At 41.5% G+C, this 19283-nt stretch overlaps 2 protein-coding genes across 2 annotated transcripts; both read left to right on the top strand.

Annotated features, from left to right (window-relative positions):
- Window positions 1-387: 387 nt before the first annotated feature.
- synpo2b (synaptopodin 2b) lies at window positions 388-10516 on the top strand. The gene is made up of 4 exons (XM_053416740.1): window positions 388-555; window positions 3946-4668; window positions 5437-7487; window positions 9980-10516. Exons 2-4 carry the CDS (start codon window positions 3990-3992, stop codon window positions 10514-10516), a joined length of 3267 nt encoding a protein of 1088 aa, XP_053272715.1. The 5' UTR covers window positions 388-555; window positions 3946-3989.
- A 1796-nt stretch (window positions 10517-12312) lies between these two features.
- Window positions 12313-17459, top strand: myoz2b (myozenin 2b). The gene is made up of 6 exons (XM_053418923.1): window positions 12313-12457; window positions 13558-13663; window positions 14548-14714; window positions 15157-15253; window positions 15880-16036; window positions 16121-17459. Exons 2-6 carry the CDS (start codon window positions 13582-13584, stop codon window positions 16344-16346), a joined length of 729 nt encoding a protein of 242 aa, XP_053274898.1. The 5' UTR covers window positions 12313-12457; window positions 13558-13581; the 3' UTR covers window positions 16347-17459.
- Window positions 17460-19283: the final 1824 nt, after the last annotated feature.

The following is a 19283-nucleotide window of genomic DNA, read 5'->3' as shown; positions in this document are numbered from 1 at the left end:
CAGCTTTATCATGTCCAACATTAACCTGTATTTTCCTAATCCTATCTCTTTCCTCGATTCGACTTCAATAAAAAATTATTATTAATGCAGCTTGCTGAAAAACAATATACAGTATATTTCCATTGATATGGCACGAGGTAAAGAATGTCCCTGTTTTCCTCTCAGCGGTCGATCGGTGAATTATTTCAATACTGACATGAAACACCTGCAGTGAGCGAACAGCACATTTTATATCCGTCTAAGAATATCTTCACTGTGTTCTACAGGCAGAGGGTCATGATGCTAACTGAGCTGTGTCAGAGGGGGGGGGGGGGGGGGGGGGGTCGAGCCAGGATAACCTCTTCTTCTCTCTCTTTAAATACAGCAGCGTACGTGGATGTGCAAGGACACGGTTTGAGCGAGTCGCTAGGTGACCTGAACATCTGCTCAGAATCTCTTATCTACGGCCGTGCACCAAATCTGCCGAGACGTGAACGTGACGATGCTGGATATCTACTGATGGGACCATTTCTGAACATTTATTTTTCTCTTGATAGCACCTCACGGATGATTAATGTAAGTTATGAATTAATTGATTCACTACCTCAAACTCCTTATATTGTCTTACTTTTATAAATGTTTGAATTGAATGATTTAATCACCATACTGTTGTGTATTTCCTGTTATTAATTTACCAAATAACTGTTCAATCTGATGCATATATCTATCAATTAGCAGAAATGGACCAAATTAAGTATCTTAGGGTTCATTTAAACTGTGCTGCGTATAGTATTCTACAACTTTTCTATTGGCTGCTGCAACAGGTTAATACCTATATGTATCAGAAAATATTAATATAAAAAAAAAAAATTATATATGTATTGCCACATAATTGCAATAAAACATATTTTTTAATTTGTATCCTGGAGCAAGTACTAAAAAAGGGAATTGGGGAAGTTGTTACAAACTGGTGTGATTCTCATTAGTGTTTAAGCGAAGATGGTCTAATTATACAATAACATAGAAACACCTAATCCTCCAGCTCAGTCCTCACAGGGGTCAACCCCCCCATCCCCCCGAGGCCAAGAGTCTGCTCCTCCGTCAAGGAAGCTGACTCCCTGTTTCCAGGGCAATGAGTCAACACACTGGAGTTACTGCCATACTAGGAAACAGAGACTCCGACAGCACTACAGTAAGGTTTGATGATGGTGACATGATGAAATGAAGTGGAACCGAGAGGGGAGAGAAGAGTTGGCATGGGACAGAGAGCCAAAGAGCCTTTACCTTTTAGCAGTGCTGGAAATGTGTTGAATCTTTAGGGTCAAACTGAGGTCGTAAAAATGCTCCAAAATAGATGTGGTTGAATGTGGGATAAGATAAAATAAGATAAGATAAGTGAAGATGAGATAAGATAAGTTAAGATAAGATCAATTAAGACATAATCAGATCAGATCAGATCTGATAAATTAAGATTAGATTAAATAAATTAGATAAGATAAGATATTTTAAGATAAGATAAGATAAGATAAGATAAAATAAGATAAGATAAGATAAGATAAGATAGTATAAGATTAAATAAGGGGATAATACAAATAGAGACATCAGTAATTAAATTAATAAACATGTAATATGTTGGAGTAATATAAATAATATAAAGAATGCAAATATTAGGATTAGGATTATTTTATCTCAAGAAAGACAAAAATACAAATAAATGGACCTACACTAAATATATATATAAAAAAAGAGAAAAGTACAGAGCATTAGTGAAAAAGGTCCACACCAATCCTATATATGTAAACAGAGTATACAGTGTGAACAGGGTTATATAAATACATTATTGAAATTGCACAAAAAAAAAAAAGATTTCTAAATCCTGAGTGAAATAGACTTGGTGATTGTGGTCTTTTTGGAGCGTGGATCAGGTTGATGAGTCTTGTGATTCCTCTCCCTCAGACACTTAAGGAGAGTCAGTCTGTTGCAGGGGGGACTGCTCAGTGTGATGATGTCATGCAGGGAGAGAGGGGGGGGGGACTGGTCGACTATGATCCTCCTCCCTCCAACCAGTATCATATCACTGCCCAGACACGCAATAGCTCAGATGTTTAAATGTGGCCCGCATTATTATTTGGACTGGAAGTTGGAAGGTTGTTGAAACCTCAGATGATTCTCCCTTGACTCCAGCAGGGCAGCTGGTAAAAAGGACAGAATTCAAGGTCACATTTCTAGTTTTAGAAGCAGTTTGGTGTCTGTAAACAACAGTTAATCAATATCAGGGGCCACAGGCCTTCACACAGCTCTATGGATTGTGCACATTCGCAAAACACTGTGCAGACATTTTAGGCACAAAAAGTAAGTTGAGCTGTAGGTTAATTTTATTTATGGGTTAATATAGATATATACATAGATAGATAGATAGATAGATAGATAGATAGATAGATAGATAGATAGATCCTCAGTACACTGGACTGTTGTTCCCAGGCGAGTCACAGTTCTTCTGTGGATTTAGTCTCAGTGTTCTTCGTGAGATCCCTGACATCAGGATGTTGACATCAGGGCTCTGAGGGGACAGCGTCATGGTTCTGAAGCCTCTGGCTGTGTGCTCTGTGTTACTGTCATGCTGATTGTAGCTCTGACAGCAAACAGCACTTTGTACCGCTATCACAACCAGAACAGGCCTCTGTCACACAGTTAAGACTTTAGATCCATTGATTAAATTCTATTGGTTTGTCATTTCAATGTAAGCCTCTGTCATTAGCAGCAGTCTCTTTCAACTGTCATTTGACCTTTGCTAAGTAGGTTTTGGTTTTTAAGAATTGATCCACTCATGCAACTGCCTATACAAATTTCTGTGTCTTTGTCTCTTGTAAAGTTAAATAAACTGCATATCGTAAAACTGAAAGATGAAAAGAAGCTTATCTCATGTTGTTATTTGACTTTGTGCTGCACTGGTGCTGCAGTGTTATGGCCCCACCTTCTGGATGTTGAGAGGTGTTGTATTTAAGAGTTAAAGGATTGTGTTTGCGCTACAATCTTCTAGATTTGAAAGTCCCTGCTATTTTTCCCAACTCTAAATGTGTGTTCAAATGTTCTTTCCTCTGCACTCTTGTCTATAGACCTTTCTAGATTATGATATTATGAACAGAAAGTATAAACAATTCAAACAGGTGATCAAGCTTCATATGAGGTTATGAGTGGTGAGGTGTGAACCACAAAACTGCAGTGTTTAATGTCTACTTTACCTTAAATAATTGATTTGATGAAAGAAATGTGTTATTTTATAATTTTATTTAATCTTTTTCCACCTGCTTCGACGCAAAAATTGATTACCAGAATAACTCAAGAGAGTAAATGATTAAATGTTGATTTGACTTCTGTAAGAAAACAAACATGTGGCTCTAAGTGAGGGAGAGACGGGGGAAGAGTATGTATAAAATGAATAGTCTCTCATATTTAGTTCTTAAATGGAAACGCAGAGCACTTCCATTGCTGCAGTGATAGATGTGGAACAGTGGAGGGAAAGAGACGTCGCTGTATAAACACGAGTTCGGAAAACAGCCACCCCATTGTTTTGTTTATAGTCTTGGATGCGAATGCTGCCTCCCTCTGGATGTTGAATTCCATTCCATGTAGAGCGATGGCTGCCCATGAACTTCCAGAGCAACACTGCACTTCCTATTGAGGATAGGAATGATCAAGAGAATTAAACAGTAGTTAGAAATGTCACAGAGTGAAATTATACTGAAATGTCTTGGTCCAAGCTCGATGAGTTGATCAAATCTGCAAGACGTCCGTTAAATGTTTACTTTTGCCCTTTGGCAAATCATTGGTTTTTGACCAGTTGAGGATTATTTTAATGGATATCTGACATATTTATTGATATCATGTAATATTGAAAGTCCTTTTGATCCCCTTTTAAGTGCATGGCTCCCAGGCCTGATGTTGATTATCTGTGTTTTAATGAAGGTATCATCATTGACACCCAGGACATTGTGAGACAGCATCAGAAAATGGAGCCAGAGGTCGAAGCCCCAGACAACAATCACAACCTGGTCCCCTGGTCGGGTTCAGATGGCTCCCAGGAACTTTGTGCCTCTGAGTTCTTGGCGGAGTCCTTTGATGAGGATGATATTAGTGATGAGGACCCTTTAGACCCAGAGCCTCCTCATGTCCCTAAGTCTGACCCTGGGTCCCAAGAACGCCCTCAGCCACAAGCATGGGAATCTGCAGGTGAGCAACAGTCCCCGGCTGAACTTAGTGGAAGCGATGAGGATGTTTCTTACAAAGAAGAGGACGATATCTACCTCAGTGAATCGAGAGAGTCTCCTCACATCCAAACCTCGCCAGTATCCCTGTCCCCACACCAAGAGCACCCTGACTCTGAGCCTCAGGCAAGCCAAACATCCCCACTGCATTCTCCGTCATCTTCCTCCTCCCTCGGCTATGCCGCTGACCTGACCCTGGCCCTGACCCTGACCACAGGGGAGTTGCAGGGAGCCAGTAATAGGCAGGACCCAGCCCCTGGGAACAGGAGCATTGAATCTTCAGAGGAAGGAGGGAGTAGTGAAGCACCTCCTGCTCCTGTCGTCTTTGAAATTGCAGACGAGGGTGCTGAGCAGGCAGAGAAGAGGAACTCAGAGTCTGCCACAGATCTGTGCAGACCGGACAGGCACAGGGGAAGATACACACGTAAGTATTAATCTTTTACCCTCTTTTTATACATTTTATTGCATATATGAAGATGGTCATTCAAACTGTGTACCCTAAAGTAACTTTAAATTTTATTAATCTGCATAATTTTATGTGTGGCATGAATGCAGCCCAACAAACAAATGAATGTAAGATAATCACCTTAAATAATATTTTCTGCCTGCATTTGTTTGCGGGGGCGTTGTGAGGCTAAATTCTTACATTTAAATCTGATGTTCCATCATTTAATCAATAAATATCATGTGCAAAGCTGGTTATTTTCATGCTGGGTTCTCCTTGAGAATTCCCATGGCTTTATTGGTCAGAGCAGGACAAGAATAAAATATGACCATATCATGAGACGGACAGGAACAAATTTGACTGACGCGAGCATGTGTCCCCCTGGCCTGTCACCCGATCCCTTTTCCAATCGTAAGTCTTGACTGCAATGGAAAGTGAGCTCCTCGCTTGCCTTGCCTCACGGACCCCTGGACCTAAGTTAGCTGTAAGTAAATATGATGGCTTTTAATAGTGCGCTTGCGTCAGCAGGGGGAACTTTAAAATGTGTCTTACTGGATTTTAGGCGGATTAATAATGAAAATAATATTAATAAAGAAAAAAACTATAATAATAATAACTTATTATTTTATTTATTTTACCTTATTTATTATTTATTTATTAATTTCAGTTTTTATCGTCCTCACACTGCTACCTTTTGTCTCTCTTTGTCTCCCATTCTCCCTCTGTCTCTCTTTTCCGATGTCACAGGGCTCCGTCACAGCGAGAGCCAATCAGAGAGGCATGTGAAGGAGACCAAGTCTAAATGTAAACGAATCGCCCGCCTTCTAACTGATGCACCCAATCCTCAAAATAAGGGAGCCTTGCTGTTTAAAAAACGTCGCCAGCGGGTCAAGAAGTACACGCTCGTCAGTTACGGGACTGGCAATAGGCTCCACAGCGAAGACCAGATAGACGAGGAATCCGAAGAGGTCCGATCAGCCGCGTACAACTTTGTGGCAACGAGTGATTCCGAGTTAGAGGAGGAGTACTCTGTTTATCACCAGCAGCGTAATTTGAGTCTGAATTGGGGAGGAGTTCAAGAAATGGAGGCGCTACCGGAGACAAAAGGGAAAGGAGTTACCATGTTTGTCCAACGCCGCAGGAGGATGGACGAGATTGTGTCAGAGCGTGAAGAAATGAGGAATAAAGGATTAACCGTGGAGCCTGAATGTACACAAGCACAGACTATGTATGACACTAAGGAAATGTACATGCTTAACAACCAGGCCGACTACATGGATGCAAGTCACAAGCAGCATGAATACCAAGAAAATACCCAACAGATGAACCACCTAGCCAATGTGCCAAGACCCCTGGTGCCCAACAGAACTGCAAGGCCCTTCCTAGGATTTCAACATGGCACAACTGCGACCGTCTTGCCTGGTGTCGCAGTTCCTGTCCCAAGGAAGAACGAACCAAGATTCAAAGTATCTGTGCCTATCAACACTATCCCACATGTTTGGTCCCCGACTGGAGACATCATAGCCTCAAGAGATGAGCGGATATCTGTGCCGGCTATCAAGTCGGGGATCCTGCCAGAGTCAAAAAGGAAAGGCGCTAATAAGCAGTCGTCAGCGCTGGCACAAGAATCAAATCCCCACCTACAACGCAAAGGGGAAAGGAGGTCTTATATTGAGTCAGAGGAAGACTTCTTTAGTCTCGGAGCTGAAGCTTGCAACTTTATGCAACCCAGAACAATAAAACTCAAGAATCCCCCACCGGTGGCCCCAAAACCCACCATCAACCCATCCTGTCCACCTTGGATGAGCAGGAGTCCATCTGGTGACCCGTTTCCCGTTCCACATCCTTCTCACGGTCCCGGAGCACCTCACAGTCAGCATTACTTGCAGCAGCAAGATTGGGTCCAGCAGCAACAGATGGTCAACCCTTGGGCAACAGATCAAACTCAGGCAACACTTCAAACACCTGCCAACGCCTGGGCTCCGGTCGACCCCTCTCCTCAGCTTCATCTTCAGCCAACCACCAGTAGCTGGAATCAGCCGCCATCACGATCCCCTGTGAGTATCCAGACCCGAAGTCCTACTTACAGCCCACATCACCCACCTTCACCCTCAAGGAATAAGTCCGACAGTGTTCCCAACTCGGTCGCTTCTTGCCCACAACAATCAGGGAAGTCATATGTCCAGGCACCAAAAGCAGCGCAGCCTTCTCAAAAGGGTCAAGTCTCAGACAGAGGTGTTAATCGACCTGGTGATGGTTCAACTATGGCAGGAAAAGGTGCACAGCTGTTTGCCAGAAGACAGTCCCGCATGGAGAAGTTTGTTGTTGATGCAGAAACTGTGCAAGCGAATAAAAGGAGATCCCCCTCCCCAGCCTCCTCCCTCCCTAACTTCTGGAGGTATTCTTCCAATGTCCGCTCCGCTCCCCCTTTATCGTACAATCCCCTTCTTGCTCCTTTCTACCCTCCATCAGCAGGCAAGCAGCCCCCGCCCACAAGCTCCAAAGTCAAGCCTAAGACCAAAGATAAACCTAAAGCCCCCCCAAAGCACCTAAATGCCTTAGATATCATGAAACATCAACCTTATAAGTTGGACTCATCACTGTTCAAGTATGATGCAGTCCCTGAGGCCAAAAACCCCAGCCCAAGTCCCGGCCCCAGCCCCAAACCTACTCCGGCATCAAAGTTTGAGGCCATAAAAAGTCTCAAACTTAGATCTGCCTCTTCTAATTCTACTTATAACACATCTGAGCCTGCTGTTCAGGCCAAGGCAGAAGCCCCCACTAAGTATCCTGGATCGGTAAGTTCCCAAAACTCTTCTGCCTGCCAAAACGCGAGATCAGCTGAGCCTCCTGCGGCTGACAAGCGCTTGGATGGAAAGCACACTGTCTCACCTGCGGCCCATCACATAAGCAACAAGCAAGCACCAAGCACCCGGTCTGCAAGCACCTCCTCCACGCTGTCATCTACCGGTGACAGCATAGCTTCAGCTTTCTCTCCTGCATCTCTTATTGCTCGAGGCGCACGTCAAATGGCTCCTCGTCCAAAGTTCTCTGCCAGGAAGCCGGTAGTGGCAGTCAAACAGTGGAGGGCTGTTGCTCTGAGTCATTAGTTCTAATGCTGTTTATGGTCATTGGTGGAGACGCCACTGAGACGATGGAACACTAGCACCTAATATGTCTTATACTCAACTGGTGGAATCCACTCTGGTCTTAAAAGAGTCCTCGCTTCCTGCTGATGTCCACGTTCACATTGATTTGGGCCTGAAGCATTATGGAAGATCAAAAAAACTAGAAGACATAAAAACCATATAGTGTTAAATAATATGTCCCTGATATTACCTTTCAAATTCAATAACCAGTAATAAGGTAACTTAATTACTTATTAAGATAAAACCATAAAAGTTAGTTGTTTTCATGCGCTATTTACCTTATAAAATAATTGATAAAAACTCATTCATCATCATGAATATAGAAAGGAAACTTGATAAACATACCGATTACCCAAGATGGCATGCAGTGAACAAGATGGATTATACTTTGTTGGTAAACTTTTTTTTCAATAAACATTAGAAAACCGTGCATATTGACTTTAATGCACATACCTTTACCGATCACAACTAAAATGAATAACTTCAACATATTGTGACATCTTCCTTTAATAGGTGAGGTTCACTAGTATTAAAAAAGGAAATGTGAGACTAAATATTGTTTAGTGATCTCAGGAAGTGCTAATACCTGTGCAATAGTGTGTGTTAAGAGCCTTGTTCAACCAAGGGCTCCAATTTGTGATTGTGTTTTATAAGAAATAGGTTTGCATGAATTTGTATGTAGCAGTAGTCATAACCAACCCCCAAACCTACACACAATAATAACATAAATAAAGCAAAAGTTACGTCAAAAATCTTTAATTTATAATTCCGTCATCTGGGATAAGAGGAACTCATTTGCACAATTATATTTATGGAATATTTTGAATCGCTGAGTGTGTCTGGGGAGAAACTGTCTATGCACTTCTTTTTTGGGATGCAAATCCTTCAGTCTCATTCCAAACTAAAAGTAAAAAAGTTTAGTTGTGATAATGAACCCTGATGACTTTAAATGTGTGTTTTTTTTGCGGATCGTCAGTTATGGCCAGTTCTTAAACTGTCTCTAAAGTTATCAGACTTATATCCTCATCCTTGAGGGTAAACATGAGCAGAACATCCCAGAGGTTTGAGTTTGATCCTTTATATCAACTCGAAAAATTAGAGTGCGAGAAAACTTTATTTTTCTTGTGTGTCTTTATGTCTGTGTCTTTCTGACATATCACTGTTTATTGCACTTCTTGTACTCTGCACAATCTCACTATTAAACTTTCCTTCTCCTTCTTCCTGTGTCGTGAGCTTCTGTCTTCTTTTCCACAGCTGCACTATTACTCCTTTTGTCTGAGCCACACATTTCTCCTCCTCTATCTTCATCACCACACGTTCACACAGGAGTTATTCATATGTACGGCACCTTACTCAATATCCGTTTGATGTCAATAAATTATTGCACATTTTAATACTACCACCATCACTGACCTGCATGATACATCATTTTATGTCAGCTTCACAAATATTTGTTCTCAATGCTCTTCCATCACCAATAAAAAGCTTGGAACTATGATCTTGGCCTTCAGAACTTGGTGCTGAGAGAAAAGCAGCTGTGGCTCTGAGTGATGAGTATTTTATTGTGGTAAAATTTTTGTGTTGCAGAACATTTCACTGCTCGTCCCAAAAATACAAACAACACTGAATTTAACTTGAAATTCTACACCACAACACAATAGAGGGGAATCAGTCAAACATATAGGTATTTTCATAAGCGTGGATATGTTATAGTTAGATTTAGTTTAAAATGTACTTAGGAATGGATTTCCCTTAGAGGAGACAAGACAAATACAAGCTGGCCAAGAAATAGTTCCAAGCAAAGTTTCCTCGTCTTTTAAATGTCGTTGCTGTCCTACTGTAAATGTTTTAAGTTGGTTGGACCAATAGCAGGTAAGTTCTGAAATACTTTCCATTCTTTATGTCAAATATTTGGACACATGAGACGTTTTCCAAACATTGTTTGTTATTTTAGACTGAGAGAAACCAGGCTAACCTTTTGAAATATAGAGAAAGAAAGATAGAAGAACGATGAATTAGTTTGACCTCCTCAATAAATAAAACGTATTTACAAAACAGGCGTCAGTGGAGCCAGCGGGTGGCAGCAAAGTCTACAACACTGCTGCCAACACCAGACAACCGATATGTGCTTGTTCTTTCAGGGATTTGGTCGAAGCCGCTCCTTGAGCCTGCCCAGGCGACTGAGTTCGATGCCCTCGCCCAGACTTCTGTCCCCTGTGAGCACACCAGGAAACCAGGGGTCATTTCTACCTGCACAGAGGCAAATTTCCTTTCAGGAAAGTGCCTATAAGCCACTGTCCCCGTGGGAGGCAGCATCCAGGAGCCCCATTGGTGCAGTGGACGAGGCGTTTCTGTTCCGGAGCCTGCCGTCATCTGTTGCCACTAATGTCAAAGCTGCAGGGCAACGCATGTCTCTGCCAGAGCCTCCAGATGAGTGGAAGCGCAGGGTGTCTCTTGATCCTGCAGCTGTCAGCAGGAGTCATTATCATGCGGCCCCTGGTTTCCAGGCCCCATCTCTGAGCAGGACATTTTCACCTGAGAAAGCAGCCTTCTATGGGCCCCCCTTCCGACCTGCCCAGCCTCTCAGGCAGACCAGGATCGGATACATGGGACAAGGCCCCGGTCCAACACAGTACTCTCCCCTCTATGCTGCAGCCCCAAGAAGTTCACTCTACTGAGAAAAGTCAGATATATGAGAGAAAATCACTCGGAGGTGCACGTAGATTAACATAGAAGTTACAGAGTGGAGAGAATCATGCAGCATATTGAGCGGAGAAGACAAAAAATAGATCTGGCACAGACAAATGGAATATAGGCCCTATGTGATGAATCGTATTCCAAAACATATAAATATAAAAATGTATTTATGTCCATATTTTTATGTTTGTTTTCTGGAGTTGATGTGGAAGGTTGTTACTCTCATGGTACGAGTAGTCACTCACTGTAGAGCTTGTGTTGCTGATGAGACATAATCCTGCTGAGCACTGACAACAGACTTGATTTGGGACAGAAATAGACCATTGGAGACACGTTGTCAATAGGATGATATGAAGCATGTGTCATGTGAGGTAAAGTCAATGTGTTCTAGACGAGAAATGAGGCGTTTGCTCACTGATGTTGCTGGTAATCGTGACAGTGTGGGTCTTAAATATATACTAAGAAATGAGGCACTTTAAGAATTCTCATGTGTGAGTTTTTCATTCCTTTACCATTAGAACTAAATGGGATCACTTTTCAGGTTGATGTTGCTTGATTGTTTCACATCCTAAAATGTAACTTAGTGATTGTCATAAACATTGTTGCTCGTCTTGTTTGAACCGGTTTTAACGACTCTTGCAGAGGCAATAATAACATATTGTAAAGGAGTGAAAATTTTATTTAGCAAGGACAAACCTTCTCTGTGTTCTACATTGTGAGGAAACAGGAGAGCAGTGAACTTTCACTGAACCTGAAGTGTTGCAGAATACAAAAGTGATGGGTAGTCAAAAGAAGAGTCAAGCTTTTGCCATTCTTATATACGATTTTAAAGTTAAAGTTAAATGTTGCATGCATACATTCATGTAATATGCCACCTTAGATTATACACAGTGTGTTTTTAAAGTATCACTGAGTGTCCAAATTTGAGATTTTGAATTTAGAAATGCATTTTTTTTATTCAGGAATTATGAATTATGAGTGTTGCTCTGGGTTTTGACAATTTCCTTGATTAAAATGATACTTTTTCCACCTTTTAAACACAAAGTTAAAAATAAAAAAATATGAAAAAGCTTTATGTCTTCATGGTGTTTTTAATCCTAGGCTATAAGAATGTACCAGAGTTTATAAGGGTCATTTTTGTATAGATAGTTTTTGATCCATTCTCCGATCATATATCGTACATTCCTTCCTTCATAAAAGAGCATTGTATTATCACTTAATATAAGAAAATCTGTAAATAATAATAATAATACTGATTCTAAACAGAATAAGACTGCATAAGGACTAGATGGACTATTTCAATTTGGGCCAATTTATTTTACAGCAGAATCAATGCACAGTAAATCTGAGATAGCAATGTGTTTAGTTGCCAGGATGATGACCTTTAGAAAAAATGTTTTTGGCTGACCACTGTCTCAGCCACACGGCCCTTTAACCATCCCCAGTCATCTGCATTTCATTATCTAACATTATCATAATCACACATAATGGCCGTGACACGTCTCAGACGGACGAGAGGTATTAACCACCTCCCTAACATGAAGGCTCGGCGCCCCAGAGGTTACATCAACCAGCTGAGGAGTGTTGACTGTGAAGATTTAACACAAGGAGAGCCACACGTCTCAGGAGTGAAGCCTCCAGACGCCATGTGTGTGCGTTGTCCATCGTCCCCTCTCCTCTCTGTCGCTGTCCCTGCCCCGTGGTGTTAGAGAGTGGTTATGAGTGTTTGGCAGGTTAAATTTAGCCTATTGATGTAAGCTGCATTCCATTCACAACAGACAGGGACACACACTCACAGTTTGGCTTTAGTGTGCGGGACTGTGAAGATCAGGGAAGATCAAACTACCAACTGTAGGTTGACCCCTGAGTCTCCGTGTCTCCCCTTCAAGGATACAGGTTACGCAGTAGGGACGCCATCTCAGGTATGGACGAGCCTCGACACGGTGTGTTTTGTGAATATGCTGTGTGTTTCGATTTGATTGAGGTTAGAGCATTGTCCCTGATGCGTTGCGATAAATGACGTTCGGCTGCATCTAACTAAAATGTGTATTTTCTGTAAATTGTAATCATGGCTTTCCTATGGAAATAGGACATCTGAGAGACTAACAGTTAATTTGAAGAATTTTTATCTTCAGAATTATAAAGCTTTGTTTGATTTCGCTGGGAAATTATTTTAAAATTGTCAGGAACAATTAAGTGGCTGAACATTTAAAAAAAATGAATTGTATATTTATCATGTTTTACATTTGAAGCGAACATTATATATAAGTTATTATGTTTATTACTTTTTGAACTATTTATCGCAGGACATTTGTAACTCGATACAAAAGTGGGACACAGTATTCACCTTGACCTTTACACAGGTCAGGTATCTGGTAAAAATATTAATGGCAGTCGTCATCGACAGTCGCTCACATCCTCAAAAAGAATTGGGTCTAGTGGCAAAGCCAGATTTAGAAGTACATGTGTGCCACCAATCCAAATACAATGGGAGCGTCAGGATTATGCAACAAACTGTAATCTGGGAAAAGTAACATCTACGTGGATTATCACAACATGACAAACGCTGGTATCGCAGATTTTTTCAACCGGTTACCTTCCAGATCATCTTCCAATTCAAGTGTATGTGGATGGAAAGCATGGGGTTGACTTTAAGAGTAAAAACAAAATCGTGTTCAGCTTATATGTTATGTAACAGAGAAGATTAGAGGAATAAATATGTCTAATCAAGTGTAAGTCTCTGTGTATCCTGAGTGTCTCATTCTGTCCTTGTCAATCTTTCAATATTGCCCCATGTCATGTTGACAATAATACAGGATTACCGATTCAAGGTTTTTATTTCACTGACAGCTGGTGAGAAACGACCTTACACTTGCTCTCACCAAACTGTGTGTTTAGCTTGAAGCCCTGGCGGCCGATGGGCACTGATGTTCTGTGGGGGTCACTAGTGTTGGGGGGGTAAAGCTCCTTCTGTATGACTTGAGCAGAACGACTACATCCTGTGTCCTGTATGTGTTTCCAGTCCTCCGGACCTCTGCCAGCCGAAATGTCACAGTTCTGTACGATGCCAGCCGGAGAGAGGAAGAAGTGCGCAGCAGCTATTTGCCGAGAGGTCCATGGTACCAATGGTATGACGCTATGGAGCTGAGGCTCTGCACACAAACACTGAGAATCTCCACTCTGATCTGGTTTCAAAATGTCAGGGCTACTCTCCAGCACTTGCCATAAATAAGCTAATAGGGGTGATTTACTACATGGGGAAAATCCTTTGTCGTTGTCCTTTTCTAAAGTCTATTTCTGGTTGGGTGGGATAGGGGGTGGGGGGGCTACTGTGTAGCTGTTTGGATAATGTGAAGGTTCGTGACAGCTGGGGCGCATTCCGCCAATATTGGTGGGCGAGGGAGCACCACACACATCCAAGTCTTATTCTCCAAAACAATGATCACTCATTTTCCATGACCGAACTTAGAACGTGCAAAAATGTTTTATTCAGTAACACCTTTGAACTTAGTAATGGACCCTCCCTTAAACCTGATGACAGAACTGTATCAGGGGATATTTCTATTCATATTGTCCATCCTGCACTTTCCAGCTCTAAATCCAGGACTGGATTAACCCAATAGGGGGCCCAGGGGGTGAAGATGAACCCTTCCTAAATTAGTTTAATAATACACTAGCTTTTTTGAGAATATAGGCATTATATAAGCATGACATCATTGATAAGGTATTCAAACTAGATCTTTTGCTGCTTCAAACTTTATCAAATTACCATTGGACCACCAGGGACAATTGGCACTCATGGGACAGTTTTACTGGCAAATATCAAACCAGCATTTTTTTCTTTGTGAACCTTTCACAAACTTTGCCTAGACTGAATTATACATGTCTGCATAATTTAAATAGACTTTGAAAATGTTAGCTCAACATTGTATAACAATGCAAGCACCAAGTATATAAATGTTGATGATAGCAATAATCACAATTTTCTCCCCCCGCCTCTGTGGTGGAGCAGGGGACACCATTGATCTTGGGAAGAAGCTGAGCGCCCCGAAAGACATCATGTTGGAGGAGCTGTCGTTGCTTTCCAACAGAGGCTCTCGTCTTTTTAAGATGCGCGGGAGGAGATCCGACAAATACACGTTTGAAAGCATCCAAAATGAGGCAAACACACAACTAAATGTAAGTCTACTTGTGTGTCTGTGTCACTCATTTCATTCATTTAAAATGACGGGATTTAGTGAAGGCACTATTTCAATGGCCTTGCACAGAACTGACATTCGTCACAGTTGTCTGTGTGGGACTCACTCGGTAAATTCATCAGCAGATATGCTCTTGAAAAAGGAACGTGTCAGAAAACATGGATGATAAAAGAGACATGTGCCTCGTGCCTCCTCCGTCCTTCAGCCAAATCTACTGGAGAGGCTGCTCGGGCACTTTGCTAAGGGGCAGCTCCCACTTTATCAGTGTCAGATGATGTGTGTATATGAGTGTGTATGTGTGTGTCTGTGTGTCTGTGTGTGTGAGTGTATCGCAGCTATCAGTGAGCCAACTCTGAATTATGTCGCACAATCTGTGTTTTATCTGAATCTGAAGACGCACTGTCTCTGCTCTGGTTTTGCAGAATGATATTTTAGTGGCCAACGCACACACTGTGGAAATCAAAGTGGACGCACCCGACCATGAAGGAAGTGCTGGTGACGCAGAAAACTCAAAATCAGGTAATAATGCTGCTGAGCATGGGACTTCTGCGATATAAGAACAAATAAAAAAAGATGAATGTGCTAAAATTGGCATTTAGAATTATGTCATTGAATATCATTGGTAGAACTTCTCCCACCATCAAAGTGTTCAGCACAAAGCTAAATTTATTCCACCAGGCATCACAGTCAACTGATTATGTAAGACAACATCATAACAATGACAACTGGTGAAAGCTGGACTTATCTCCGGCTATTTTGAGCTGCGACACAACCTGAATTAGTTTAGAAGCTTTATTTTGTTCTTTCTTCTATTTGAACAGCAGACAGAGCTCGGTGCTCATTCTAAAATGTGACCGGGGGGGGTGTCATCTCATATTGACACTTTATATGATGAGTGCACACTTCAGCAATGTGCTATTTTAAGGCCTCGCATCGTAATGATGGACAAGTCGGTCTGCCTGTGTGAAAGTGTTCTTTCTCTTCATAATCCACTGTAAAACCTAAAAAAAAAAAAGAGGACAATAGGAAGCAGCTCTGTTTTGACCCCTTGACTTTTAAGAAATAATTCCTCTGCTACAGGATCTCATACTGATGTTTCCCCTCTGGTAAACCTGTGTGTATTTTCGTTCTCTTCTTCTCCTCAGAAGCAGAAAAGTCAGAGGTCACAGTCCTGCACAAGTGCTACCACTCTCCATGGGAGCAAGCAATCCTCAGTGACCCCGACCTTGCTGAGTCTCTCAAACTAGCAATGGCTGGACTGGACCCAAGATCAGAGCTTCCCGAATACAAATCCTTCAACCGGTGAGAAAACTGCCAACCGTTTTGAATTTTTTATGTAAGACGGTGGAAAAACGAGGCGAACTGACACCTTGATCTCAATTGCAGGGTTGCCACTCCTTATGGTGGCTTTGACAAAGCTCCCAGAGGAATCACGTTCAAACTCCCGGAGATAGACCTGAGCCTGCTCAGATACCCAGAGCTCCAGGAGCCGGGGGTAAAGCGGCCCACCTTCAACAGGACAGCCCAGGGATGGATAACCGAGGGCACCCATCTGATCCTACCCACAATTACCCTGGAGCCCGTTGAAGTCCCAGAGTCTGAAGATCTGTAGACGTAACCTGGCTGTAGTATCTTAGCCTCGGCCTGCCATGACAACTTAACACTGAATTAGTAGCACAGTGGCAAACCCTCACAGTGATTTTGCATTGGAATCATAAACTGTAGACAAAGATGGACGACATGATCGCTACTCAAAAGTCTAGTTTGCTGTCCTATGCCTGATTGCATTATAAGTCATAAATCCTGCTTCATCCATGTCAGAGAGTGGGAAATGGGCAAAACTACAAAGTCAAAGTCAAAATCAAATAAATGGTTACGAATGTTTCTGTTGTTTTAGGCAGTTTATCACCACATTGGTGTGTAGTCAATTGTTCATTTTATTAGTAGAATATGGTTTTAATTCTTTTCAATGTTATAAAAAAGGGGGGGGAAATATCATGGTCGATAGCAGAGACAGACTCATGATTGGTCAAGCATGTGTATTGGCAGAATATCCCCTGATGACTGCTGCGTAGACACTGATCCAAAATGCAAACAATTGCAGTTTTCATATCAAAGATATTTTTTATTCATTACTGGACAGTGGGAGGAAGTGGAGACACGTCGTCCATCTTTCTATGGTGCTGTGCTTTTATTTCTAAGTTGACCAGTATGTATTTGCTGTCCAAAAAAAATCATGTAAATAGCAAAGTGAATGTGCTATACATAATTCAAGATATTCAATGTTTCCAAGGATACTGAAAACCCCACTGTAAATTTTTATCAATTTTCAAACGAGAACATTAAGATGTAATGTAAATAAAGAATGCAAACTTATTTATTGATGGCACAAAATTAAAGCTGGAACATGCAGTAAGATATATTCTTTTAATATGTTTCATTATATAAGAACATATATATAAACTGGATGTGAGAGACAGCTGGGAAACTGCAGGGAGGAGATCTGGCCAGATTGAATTCAAGGCCAGTGGGGACAGATATCCCATGACTTTCATTCAAAACCTTGCACTCCAAAGTATTTGCATACCATCATGATAGAATAGTATCCACAGACTGACATGAGTAATCCACCAAGTCAGATGAAGTCAATGCAATTGATTGTATTGTTTCAGCTGTTACAATGCTTTTTCAAAACAATATGTCAATTTTTAACCTATGAATGAATTTAGACAATAGGCAATTGGATGCATTTTGATATAATTATAAAAATGTGTAGGGATTTTAAAGCATCCAAAACTGGCCTGAATTCAGTTTGATGCAGAGAGAACCACTTCAAAACTACTATATTTACTCTGACTGGCCTCATATCCACTCAGTTTGGTCATAACTTGAAGGGTTTTATGAAGTTCCTCTATTTGAGCCTTTTCAGAAAGGTTGAAAAAGAAAAGAAAACAGACACAAGAAACAAGTTCCCAAAATACCTTTAAGAACAAGTGAGTTTGACAGCACATCTCAGCTGTAGAGCACTGAGCCGGAGAAATACTTTTATAAATACCAAGCAAGAACTCTTCATGTGTCCCCAGAGAGGTTTCAGGGCAACTGCTAGAGCCAAGACAGGATTAGAGAAATGCCAAATATATAAATATACAGTATTTATAGATGTGTGTCCATCTCGTGGTCTACACATGTTCCACCCTTTTTCCACAGTATATTCCACTTGTATATATGGTGCTGACGAATATACAGTATTAGAACCTGTATGAGAATTACAGTGATGGCCGATTTGAACTGTTAGCAACATGACCAGAAAATAACAGAGCCCTAATGGTATCATGTATTTCCGGCACATTTACAGCAGGGCTGCAAACAAACACCATTTCATATACCTTTGTCGATTGGTTGGTTGGTTGGTTGGTTTGTTGGCGAGTTGGTTGGTTGGTTGGTTTGTTGGCGAGTTGGTTGGTTGGTTGGTTTGTTGGCTAGTTGGTTGGTTGGTTGGTTGGTTTGTTGGTTGGTTGGTTGGTTTGTTGGCTAGTTGGTTGGTTGGTTGGTTTGTTGGATAGTTGGTTGGTTGGTTGGCTAGTTGGTTGGTTTGTTGGCTAGTTGGTTGGTTCGTTGGTTTGTTGGCTAGTTGGTTGGTTGGTTGGTTTGTTGGATAATTGGTTGGTTGGTTGGTTGGATAGTTGGTTGGTTGGTTGGTTGGTTGGTTGGTTGACAGGATCATGCAGGCCATTGCTGTTGGATGTGCTTCATCAGCATCACTGAAATAACTTCCTTCAACTTCCTACATAAAAGTGCTTGTTCAGAGTTCCCAGATTTCATTCTTGGACTCAAAATCAATGAGAACCAAATCAGTGTAACATCTAATGAAGAGTGTTTCACTGTGTTATTCACAGGCTGGCCCACACGCTGTGGACACACACAACAACAGTGTGTAAGGATCCACTGCACGTGCTGTTTTTACATGTGCGAACAGGAACAGCTGATACACACTTGGCATGAAGCAAGGTGATGGTAAACATTGTGTTTACTGCATCAACAAAACACTCCTTTGGAATACGACTCTGGAAATCTTACATTTAGTTTGAAACGTGTTGGCTATAATGCAAACATGTCACCAGTTCTCTTTGCCAGAATGAAACAGATCCACTAAAACTTGAGTGTGGGGGGGGAACTGAGAGCGATGCACTAATTAGTGAGAGTCATTTTTTGCTGACGCTGACTCTCATGCACCATCAGCCTCTTTCAGTCCTGTCTACTCTTAAAACCCTGCAGGCTTCCTCCTGCCAGGCCCTCCATCTGCCTGCATCTCTGTCCGGTTCACTGCAGCAGTCAGAGACATGGAAACAGTAAATATGTTCAAATATCCCATTTGCTGCTATCATGTATATTAAGTGTTATGTGCATTAGGGCAGGGAGATAAAAACAACAGCAATAATTATTGCAATGTAATTTTCATCTGTAACAATACAAGAAAAGTTCAATATATATCAATATATTGCTTTTGCATGAAATGATCTAGGTCAGATCAGAAATTGGAATGCATGAG

The sequence above is a fragment of the Pleuronectes platessa genome, chromosome 3 (genome assembly GCF_947347685.1).
Source record: "Pleuronectes platessa chromosome 3, fPlePla1.1, whole genome shotgun sequence".
NCBI classification, from domain to species: Eukaryota; Metazoa; Chordata; class Actinopteri; order Pleuronectiformes; family Pleuronectidae; genus Pleuronectes; species Pleuronectes platessa.
This window is presented reverse-complemented; position numbering and strand designations above follow the sequence as displayed.

Bases quoted from the DNA above. Each gene is read 5' to 3' on its own strand.
- synpo2b (XM_053416740.1), top strand. From the start codon at position 3,990: ATGGAGCCAGAGGTCGAAGCCCCAGACAACAATCACAACCTGGTCCCC. The intron at 4,669-5,436 runs GTAAGTATTAAT...CCGATGTCACAG, and splicing joins GCACAGGGGAAGATACACAC to GGCTCCGTCACAGCGAGAGC. The intron at 7,488-9,979 runs GTAAGTTCCCAA...TTGTTCTTTCAG, and splicing joins CCACTAAGTATCCTGGATCG to GGATTTGGTCGAAGCCGCTC.
- myoz2b (XM_053418923.1), top strand. From the start codon at position 13,582: ATGTCACAGTTCTGTACGATGCCAGCCGGAGAGAGGAAGAAGTGCGCA. The intron at 13,664-14,547 runs GTATGACGCTAT...GTGGTGGAGCAG, and splicing joins AGAGGTCCATGGTACCAATG to GGGACACCATTGATCTTGGG. The intron at 16,037-16,120 runs GTGAGAAAACTG...TCTCAATTGCAG, and splicing joins GAATACAAATCCTTCAACCG to GGTTGCCACTCCTTATGGTG.